This window comes from Urocitellus parryii, chromosome 9, assembly GCF_045843805.1.
Source record: "Urocitellus parryii isolate mUroPar1 chromosome 9, mUroPar1.hap1, whole genome shotgun sequence".
NCBI classification, from domain to species: domain Eukaryota; kingdom Metazoa; phylum Chordata; class Mammalia; order Rodentia; family Sciuridae; genus Urocitellus; species Urocitellus parryii.
The window spans coordinates 140,112,607-140,122,291 of record NC_135539.1 but is presented as its reverse complement, the minus strand read 5'-3'; the positions used below and the strand labels follow the sequence as shown (position 1 = coordinate 140,122,291).

The window sequence follows — 9,685 nt, the reverse complement described above, 5'->3', positions numbered from 1 at the left end:
TTTAGAGGCATTTATTGTATTGTGGGTGTCTTTCAAGAGAAACAGAAAGAGAATGAGAGAGAGAGAGAGAGAGACAGAGAGAGAGGTGTTTCCCTCAGTTATGGAAACACTATAAAGACAGCTGCGTTCCCTTCTCGTGAGCAGTCAGCAACCGGAGTCCCCACCGCGACACCTCAGCCTCCCGCAGGACTGAGAGAAGCCAAACCCTTCCCTGCGGCTGACCCGAGCCACTGGCTGCCATGCAGCAGCCCTTGAACTACCCGTATCCCCAGATCTACTGGGTGGACAGTAGTGCCAGCTCCTCCTGGGCCCCTCCAGAGTCAGTTTTCGCCTGTCCACCCTCTGTGCCCAGAAGGCCAGGTCAACGGAGGCCCCCGCCCCCACCTCCACCGCTACCTCCACCACTGCCTCCGCTGCCCCCGCTGCCACCACCGCCTCTGAAGAAGAGCAGGGACCACAACACAGGCTTGTGGCTCCTGGTGATATTCTTTATGGTGCTGGTGGCCCTGGTTGGACTGGGCCTGGGAATGTATCAGCTCTTCCACCTGCAAAAGGAACTGGCAGAACTCCGCGAGGTAAGGCTGGTATGGGGGCTTCCGTGCCCGGGAGTCGCTGGGCAAGGCGGCTCTGCTGCATTGCGGGTGGCCGGCAGCTGTGAGCCACGTGGATGGAGCCCTGCCCTGCTTGTGAGGTGCTCCTCAGACCTTCTTGTCCTGTCTTCCGAACCAGTGGCTGTCGTCACCCTCCTGTCCGCGAGGGAATGTTGGCTCACACCAGGGAAGGGAATATTTTCTTGTAAAGAATCAAAGGCAAACAGTCCTTCCTTTCTCAGTTATCAAGCCAGTCGGTTGAGCCATTTACCACCTCATAACTAGTGATTCGAGGAGTTGAAATAATTTGGAGTCTGGCTTAGAAGGAATTAACTCATAGACCAAATTAAATTTCCTGGAAAAGATTTTTAAAATGTCGGTACTATTCCAAAACACAAAACTGAGGGACAGTGAGGCACAATTGCTTGGCTGAAGTCTAAGTTAGGCAAGGGTTTGAGGTGTCTGAATTATCTTTCTAGGACTTGCTTTAGTTGACAATTCTGCCTCTTCTGCTTTGATAACTAATTACACAACTTTTCTCTTTCTCTTTTGCTAGTCAATCAATCAAAGAAATACAGAACCATCTTTGGAGAAGCAAATAGGTGAGTCCTTTTATACAAGAGCCCTGAGTTCCCAAAGATGATCCTCAGAACTGAACAAAGTTGGTGGAATGTCTTGAATTTTGTCCCATTCTTAGGTTTATGAATACTATGAAAGGAATCCTGGCTAATTTTGAATCTCTGGTCAATATGGTTCCTTGAACTATTTTAAAATATTGAGTGAATTTACTTGCTCAAAATCAGGTAGCTGAGCACTGTTCATAATTCAAACTAACTTCCACTTCGCTTTGAAAAGGGAAATAGACCTGGGCCTTTGCCCCCAGCTCCAGACCACCGACCCAGGCCTGGCCCTTTCTCACGTGTCCTGGTTCCGGGACGGGTGCTAGTGGCTGTGACTCCGAGGGAGGAAAAGGGAGATGTTTGGGGGGAATGTCCTCCACTCTTTTAAACTCTCTAGAAATGATTAGAGCTAAGCTTTATTTTAAAGTATTTTAATAGGACATGACAAAGATTTCAAAAAGTGGACCATCAGTTGCCCACAGTAGGGGTTCTTTGGAAGTCACTGGGGACCCAAGGGTACACTTCAGCTGTTCCTCAAGGGAAGTTCAGCTTCACCCACAGAAGACTCATGAACTGCCTTTGACAACAAAGGAGAACCCTTTGCCCAGATCTGGGACAGGAAGAAGAAGACACGCGAAACCCTGACCTCGGGAGATTTCAGGGCAGAGTTTAGGAAGCTGTAGACAGATAAAATTTAGGGCATTCTTCATTTGTCATAAACACAGATTCACTGAAGTTTTAGACTTGGTTTGAATTAGAAGGGCGCTTCCCTGGTCCAGATATCTTATTTTTTAGAAGAGAAACAACAGATGAATTAGATAATATGCCCAAGACTATCAGCATGGAACTGGGGCTCGATGAAAGTCTCCTGATGGCTTGTCACCTGTAGGTCCTTCCAGGACATGGTCTGGTGCCTCATGAAATAGAGCAACTCCCGTCTCTGTAATAGCCTTGGAACGGGGAAAAGATGCCAAGCAGGATACCGCCGCGAAGATGATAGGCGAATCTTATCCTTAGAAACTTAGTAGAAAGTTTCCTGGCAACAGCAAACCCTGGCCATCTTCAGTGCAGCTGGTGGAGACTCAGAATGTGCCTACTGCCGTTGACCCAGGGCAGCTCCGCATCTTTGGGATGTCTGGGCCTAAGTTCTGTGTCCAAGTTCCTAAGTGTTAGAGAGCCCAGATGTACACAAGCCGGGGGCACTAATAGAACACGGAAGCCTCTGGGAGGATTTCTAAAGTACAATCACTTTGAAAATCAGTGGAATGTGGCTTGTGAGATGGGCACCTAATTATTCATTTTTCACCCACTTCATGGAGTTATTTTAGTGTTTTGAAGTCAAATGAAAAGATGAGTCAGGTCTACCAACCGCAGTAAAGAATTATCTTCTCTACATCTACCCAGGTGGACCAGAAATTGGTGAATGATCATATGGAAATCAAATTAGTAACTTTACTAATAAGAGATATAAAACATGCAAAGAAAGACATAAGAGGAAAAGACCTGCTTAAATTTTAGTTTCTGCCAGTATGCATGGAAGGTACACAGGAGCAAGCCAGTAGGTGCTTCCAGCGGCAGGTAGAAAGCCCTGGTGCAGGAAGGAGTCCCCACCACGGTCTAGGATGCCTTTCTAATATTTATCCAGCAGATGTTTAGAGTGAGTACCGTGTATGAGGAGAGTGTTACACTAGGCTCTGAAGGATATCATGATGCGAACATGTGGTTTTCGGTTCCATTTCCTGTTAGTCTGTGGCCACGTGCCAGCAGAGCTGCCCGGATGGCTGTGGTATGGGAATGTAGAGGAAACTCAGTCTTGCCTTTCCTGCTCACTCACACTTCCCTCCAGGTGGTTTGTCTTGGGTGCTAAGAGGTCACGACTGCTCAGGTAACGTTCACAGGGGACAGGGCCGTTATCACACCTGGGGGACTTTCACAGGCTGATCACTAGCCTGAGATGGACAGGTATCTTTCCTGTGAGTCGTTCCTGAAGGTCTTAGTTAGCTGAGTTAATTAGCTAAGTGACAGCTTTCTACCTTGGCTAACGTATTAAAGGTCGGAGAAACGGTGTCTGGTTAGGAAAATATTATCAGTTTCAACTCCTTTGATTTAATATGCTGAGCATTTGCTGAGCGCACGCTTCGTGTTAGGAACCAGGCTGAACTCACTCTGATGAAGTCAGCATATAGTGAGGAACTCGCTGTTTATTTGAGGGGGGGGGGGAGAAATAAGACAATTTTTACATTAAGCAAGGATCCCTAAGGTCCTATCCAACTTTAGAATTTCTTGGATTTGGCTTTTCCTTTCAGGGAGGGACAACCAAGTTTAAAACTTTCAAGTTTTAAAGATCATAAGATCTTTGTTTCAGAGAGCTAAATTTATCTCAAAATTTTTCAATGCAATTGATGGGGGACATCTCCTTAGAAAAGGGGAGTCAGAACTGACAGGAGAAGTAAAAACGGAGGGGTCTGAGGTTTCAAAGGAGAGAAAGAACATAGTTGACTTTAAATCTGGGAAGGTTTCCCCAAGAAGGAGACATTTTCGATGGAGCTTAGAGAATGGATTGAAGTTTGGCACAGAAATCTCTCTGGGACAGCATCCAGGCAGACAGCACAGCGTGAGTGCAGGCCCAGGCGGAGGACCAGGGGCAGTGTCCAGTGGGAGTGAGCAGGAGGAAGTGAGGCTGAAATCACGTGGGGCCACAGAGGTGTCTGAGGTCTCAGTGACATGGGTGGCTGAGGACTTAGAATGACTAATGTGGGTGCAGATTGTACAGTGCCAGTAGGAAGAGACCTGGTAGCCAGGAGACACATTAGCAGTCTTCTTTTCTGTGTCCCTGGGGCTGCACAGCCAGAGTGGACAGAGCCCTGGATTAGAGCAGGAGACTGGGCATCGGTCCCATCGGTGACTCTGAATGCTGAGTCATCCATTTTCCAAGCTCACTTTGTCAACCATAAGTCAGGACAACAATCCCTACCTCCAATACTATGGGAAGTTCTAAAGGAAGTAACTGAGACAACAGTTTTATGCACAGTGTAACATTACAATGAACATATGTGTCTATTTCAATTTGGCTTACTTTGTTCCACCTGTTTCTGAAACACAGACTGTTGTTGAGAATCTCTCAGAATATCGCCACCTATGCTTTTAAAATCTTTTATTCAAATGGGATTGAGTCCCACCATGGTAGTAGCTGGCATCTCATTTTTACGTACGTCTTTTGTCTCTCTGTGATACAGGCCACCCCAGTTCACCCTCTGATAAAAAGGCACTGAGGAGAGCGGCCCATTTAACAGGTCTGTGTCTGCAAGCCCCGGGTGGGGGCTGGGAAAGCCTTTGGCAAAGCGCAGAATGGTTTCCGTGACCAGTTCTGGGGACAAGCGCTTTCCAGCAACGGTATTTGGAACCCAAGAAACAGCTTTCTAGGGGGTCAGTCGCATGCCCCTGCTCTGGGCAAGTGCTAGACTGGAGCTGTGGAGTGAATGAGACCCGAGGGAGCCCACTCTTTTCAAACATTTCAAAGACCCCGAGGGGTTCCTGCCACAGAGAAGAGTAGGGAGTGAGTGGTGAATTATTTTAGTGCTTCTCTGATTTTCTGGAAGTTTCATTCTGCTTCCAGAGGAGAAACAGGAGCGAGAGGCAGCCTCAGCCCTGGCCCTGGGGCTTCAGTGTGGGATCACAATGGGCGGTGAAGTGGTGGCTGTCGGGATGGGATGGGCTCTCCTACTGGAAGCCACAAATACAGGAGAAGTAGACAAAGGTCACACAAGTCGTGTGCTGTGCCACTGCTTCTGCAGTTTCTCAGGCAGAGGCTGTAGGTTGACTCAGGTAGACCAGCAAACACTTCAGGAGTACCTGCTGGGTGCCAAGCTTTGAGGGCATGGAGACAGAGGGCTCATGGTTCCTGCCTCCAAAGGAGCTTGACATCTCATAGGGGAGAACAGGCACACAGCCTGAAGTTCAGTACTGGAGCGAGTTCTCTGATTAAGGTTTGGACATAGGAGGGAGGTGTGAGGGATAGAGAATTTCAGCCCAAATAGAGAGGTGGAAGAATCCTGGCTGTGGTGAGAAGATGGAGCAAGGATCCCTTAGGTCCTACCCATGTCTTCTTTAAATTCCCCGGATTTGGCTTCTCCTTTCAGGGAGGGATCACAAAGCTTAGCAGTGTTGCTTCTAGTTCTGAAGATCAGAAAATCTGTGTTTTAGAGAGCTAAAATTATCCCAGTGATTTTTACTGCAGTCGGCTGGGGGCATTTGTTACTGTCCCTATTGTGTAGATGACAAGATTGATACAGGCAATTTGACAAAGAGAATTCAGTGATGGGCCACGTTCTGACCCCTCGGCCCGTTCGGAGGGAGCTACCTTACTCTGGATAGAACATTTGTGGAAGGAAAGGCCCGTAGTTTTGCCTGGGAAGTTAGCTTGTCGGCTGTGTGAGCTTTCCTTGCTGACGGCTCCTCTCTGATTGACTTCAGGTAAGCCCAACTCAAGGTCCAGCCCGCTGGAATGGGAAGACACCTACGGAATCTCCCTGATCTCCGGAGTGAAGTATCAGAAGGGTGGCCTTGTGATCAATGACACTGGGCTGTACTTTGTGTATTCCAAAATATACTTCCGGGGTCAGTCCTGCAACAACCAGCCCCTGAGCCACAAGGTCTACATGAAGAACTCTAAGTATCCCCAGGACCTGGTGCTGATGGAGGGCAAGATGATGAACTACTGCACTACTGGCCAGATGTGGGCCCGCAGCAGCTATCTGGGGGCTGTGTTCAACTTCACCAGTAATGACCATTTATATGTCAACGTATCTGAGCTCTCTCTGGTCAATTTTGAGGAATCTAAGACATTTTTTGGCTTATATAAGCTCTAAGAAAAGCACTTGAGGATTCTCTCCCTGTGGTTCCTTGTTATAGGCACTGGGGACATTGGCCTGAATGAAGGTCTTCTTACGCCTATTGAGTTCGAGTGCAAAGACATAACCACAAAGACCTTGAGACCACAGAGTCCAGCAGGTCTGCAGTTCCTCATCTCACCCAAGGTCCATGAGCCAGAGAGGAAGAGGAATATGGCTGAAGAACCCAGAGCTTTGGGCTGCCACGCAAAGGTGCAGGACACAGAGAAGCCGCTGCCTGGAGTTCTAGACCCATGTTAAGTGGCCAAGAACAACTTACGTGGAAAAGGAGGACACCTTCGAACCCAACTCCCAGGGTGGGTCTCTTTGCTACCTCAGGGAAAGCTGTCTTCAGATCCATGGTTATAACAGGGATGGACAGGGATGGGGAAGGAGAACCAGGCTAAAGAGATAAGCTAAAGAGATCCAAGGAGGTCAGCACCCCATTGGTGGCATCTTTACTTCTAAATGCATATCCTGGGCTACCAGGCCATGCTATCAGAGAAGCGAAAGAGTGTTTGGGGGACTTGGTCCACTCCTACACCATATGCATCTCTAGTGCAATTTTAAGGGGGAGAGAGAGAGAGAGAGAGAGAAAGAGAGAGAGAGAGAGAGAGTGAGTGTGTGTGTGTGTGAGAGAGAGAGAGAGACAGACAGAGTGTGAATCAGTCTAAAGAGTCACATACATAGAGCAAATGTGAGATCATGAAGTATGTATTTAGGGAAAACTGTTTTGAATGCTTCTTGGCAACCAAGTGTAATAGTCTTCAAAAATTTTTGTCACCCACCAACATTCAGCTCTTGATGCCATTTTCCTTTAATATAACCAATATTTATTTTTTTGCATTTTTAATGAATGGTTGACATGTAATAAAAGCTCCACTTTAGCATCTACAAAAGTATTGTGAGCGTAAGTTTTGGAAATCACCAAGATTTGGGTTTTTTGCTTGTTAGTTTTTTTTTTTTTTTAATCTATGGTTTCTTCATTGTGACTTCAGATCACATTAAGGAGAATTTTTTAAGGTGAGAAGAACTGTGCTGCAAATCCTTTCATCTGTGCCAGGCTCTTCTCTCTTTTTCTGTCTCTGTCCTCTGTGAACCAGAGTTTCCATTATCAATGTAATTGCTGGTGCTAAGCTTGCCCAGCTTTCTAGATACTTGATGACGAGGTGTCTTCCTGGGGCAGAGCCATGGTCTGGTGGAAAGGGCACAGACTTTGAACTAAAAAAACAGAATTTGAATCTTTGTTCTTCCACCTACTGACTTCACAGGCTCTAGACAGATCACTAGAACTTTCTTGGGCCAAAAAGAGCTAATATGTGCACAAAGTATCTGACATGCTGTAGGACATCAAGAAATGGTACCCAAGATTGCTCACAAACTCTCTTTCAGAAGTGCTTTCTTCTCGGGAAGAAGCTCTTTTGGGGCGGTGCCTCCAGACACCTGGTCACTTGTGTCCTCCCACTCCTCACAACAAGGACCTTTTGCTGTTTTCTTCAGCTACTCGCAATCATGGCCTTTCCCTTGTTATCACTGAAAATTCCTCCTCTGGATTTTGGTTTTTGGTGTCTTCTGTTCACAACATTATCACATATTGTTCTAGTTCAATTACTCCAACATTTTCTTTTCTAAAATATTCTTAAAATACTGAGATCTCCTAATCAATAAACTGTATCTTTTCCCTAATGTGTCCATCAGGTCCTTCCCCAGCTTCACTTCCCTCTCTGCCCAGTTCCATCATCCGTCCATTAGAATCAGTGCCTTGGAAAGACTCTTAATTCCAGAACGATTCCTTCTTCCCTTGTGTTCTGCTCATAAGGATCCCTTTCTTTCAGTTGACATATCAGCAGCCACAGGTTGCTGGAGAAAAACTGCCCAAACCGGATGGCTGATCTTGTTTTTATTGATTGTATATTTAAGTCAGCCCATCCATTATTGACTTCTCACTGACTTATTTCTATCTTTCGATTGACTTGAATAGGCAACGTGTAGATGTACAAATTTTAAAAGAAAACGCAAGGATATAGGATGAGAGTCTTCTCATTCTGTCCTGCGGCCCCATTTCTACTTTCATAGAAGATCGCCGTCTCCTTGTGCAGCCCTCCAGAGATGGTGCGGACATAACCCTGACACCACTTTATGTCGGAGTTTCTCAGTTTGGGCTCTGCTGATATCCCACGGCGGGCAATCCTTTGTGCTGAGGGCCATCCTGGGAGTTGTGCCGTGCTTAGCCGCATCCCTGCCCGACGCTCGATCGAAGCCAGGAGCATCCCCCATCTGCCCACCCAACATGTGACAACCCAAAACTACCTCCAGACATTGTCCCCTGGGGGTGAGAGGAGGACAGTTAGCCTTGGTTGAAAGCCACTGCTTTACATTCATGGTCACAGGTCTCCAGTGGCCCTTCAGCACGGCCAGCACCGTTTCTTCGGTTCCCTAGTGAGATGGGCTTTTGTTCTTTGAGTCATTTCTGTCATATTTTCCCTCTTGCATCATCAGCCACATCCCCACCTCCCACCACTTAACCTTCCTTCCACACAAAACTCAATTCCATCTGCATCGACACCCCCTCTTCCTTTGGTCTGGTTGCAGGAAGAGAGCCATCCATTTGCCACTAGGCTCACATTTCCTCTTTCCTTCTTGGCCACTTACAATCTCTTTCTCTGTCCCCTAACCCCCAGACCAGCCCCATCTAGGAAATCATTTCTAACAGCAAGTACTCGTGTTAAAGCAGCCCTTTCAGAACAGACCACCCAACCCAGACCAAACAGAATGAATCTGCACCTGAACCTGTCTTTCCCCTCCGTCTCCCTCCCATTTCCCAGGTAGATACAGACAGCTGAGCAGGTGGGACACCACACGGCCTCCACTGCCTTCTCCAGGCCGCTCTACCTGGGTTTTTCACAGGGAATTCCAGTGTCATCTTCTCTCAGATCCTCCTAACTCGGGCCTATTCTCTTTCCAATATTCCATTGTTGGAATGGAAATTCCCAAAGCGGAGCCTTTTCTCCCTTGTTATTCCTCTATCCCAATCACTTCACCCAGTACCTGGTACATATTAAGCATTCAATAAACATTTGTTGACTAAATAACCTTAATTATAAGGCATGGGTCTCTCAGCTTTGGATGTGTATGATTTAGGAGTTGGGGAATCCATGTTTATGCAATCTCCTGAGCATGTGAATAATCCAGCTTTGAGGAGATTATCCAATGGGAGTTGGAGGTCACAGATACTAAATCATACTAATTCACAGCACTGGAAAATAAGAAAGATAGAGCTGGTTTCTGGCAGTGCCCGGAGTTTAGTTAGGAGAGGGCTGAAGGAAATCACCATTGCTTCAGTAAAACTATCATTTAGAAGATAGTCAATAAGTATTTGTTGAATAAATTAAAGAACAAAACCAAAGTTCCAGGTTGGAAGGTGTCATCTAATCTTCCTAAAACTTCACTCATCTACTCTGGAGGATGAGGTTCCTGACATCTCATGGAGACAGAGAGGTTTTGCCCTGACCTTGGCTGCTGATCCGCATTTCCAGCCACCATGATGAAATCCCCCTTGTCTTTTCCCTCCGTTTTGACTTCAGCC

At 46.8% G+C, this 9,685-nt stretch overlaps 1 protein-coding gene across 2 annotated transcripts; it reads left to right on the top strand.

The window, feature by feature from the left end:
- Window positions 1–239: 239 nt before the first annotated feature.
- On the top strand, window positions 240–6,078 carry Faslg (Fas ligand). 2 transcript variants are annotated; one of them, XM_026388518.2, is made up of 4 exons: window positions 240–575; window positions 1,147–1,192; window positions 4,447–4,503; window positions 5,684–6,078. In XM_026388518.2, exons 1-4 carry the CDS (start codon window positions 240–242, stop codon window positions 6,076–6,078), a joined length of 834 nt encoding a protein of 277 aa, XP_026244303.2. The 2 variants fall into 2 exon arrangements, with proteins under 2 accessions (XP_026244303.2, XP_077658960.1); XM_077802834.1 differs by lacking the exon at window positions 1,147–1,192 and having other exon boundaries at window positions 5,684–5,725.
- Window positions 6,079–9,685: the final 3,607 nt, after the last annotated feature.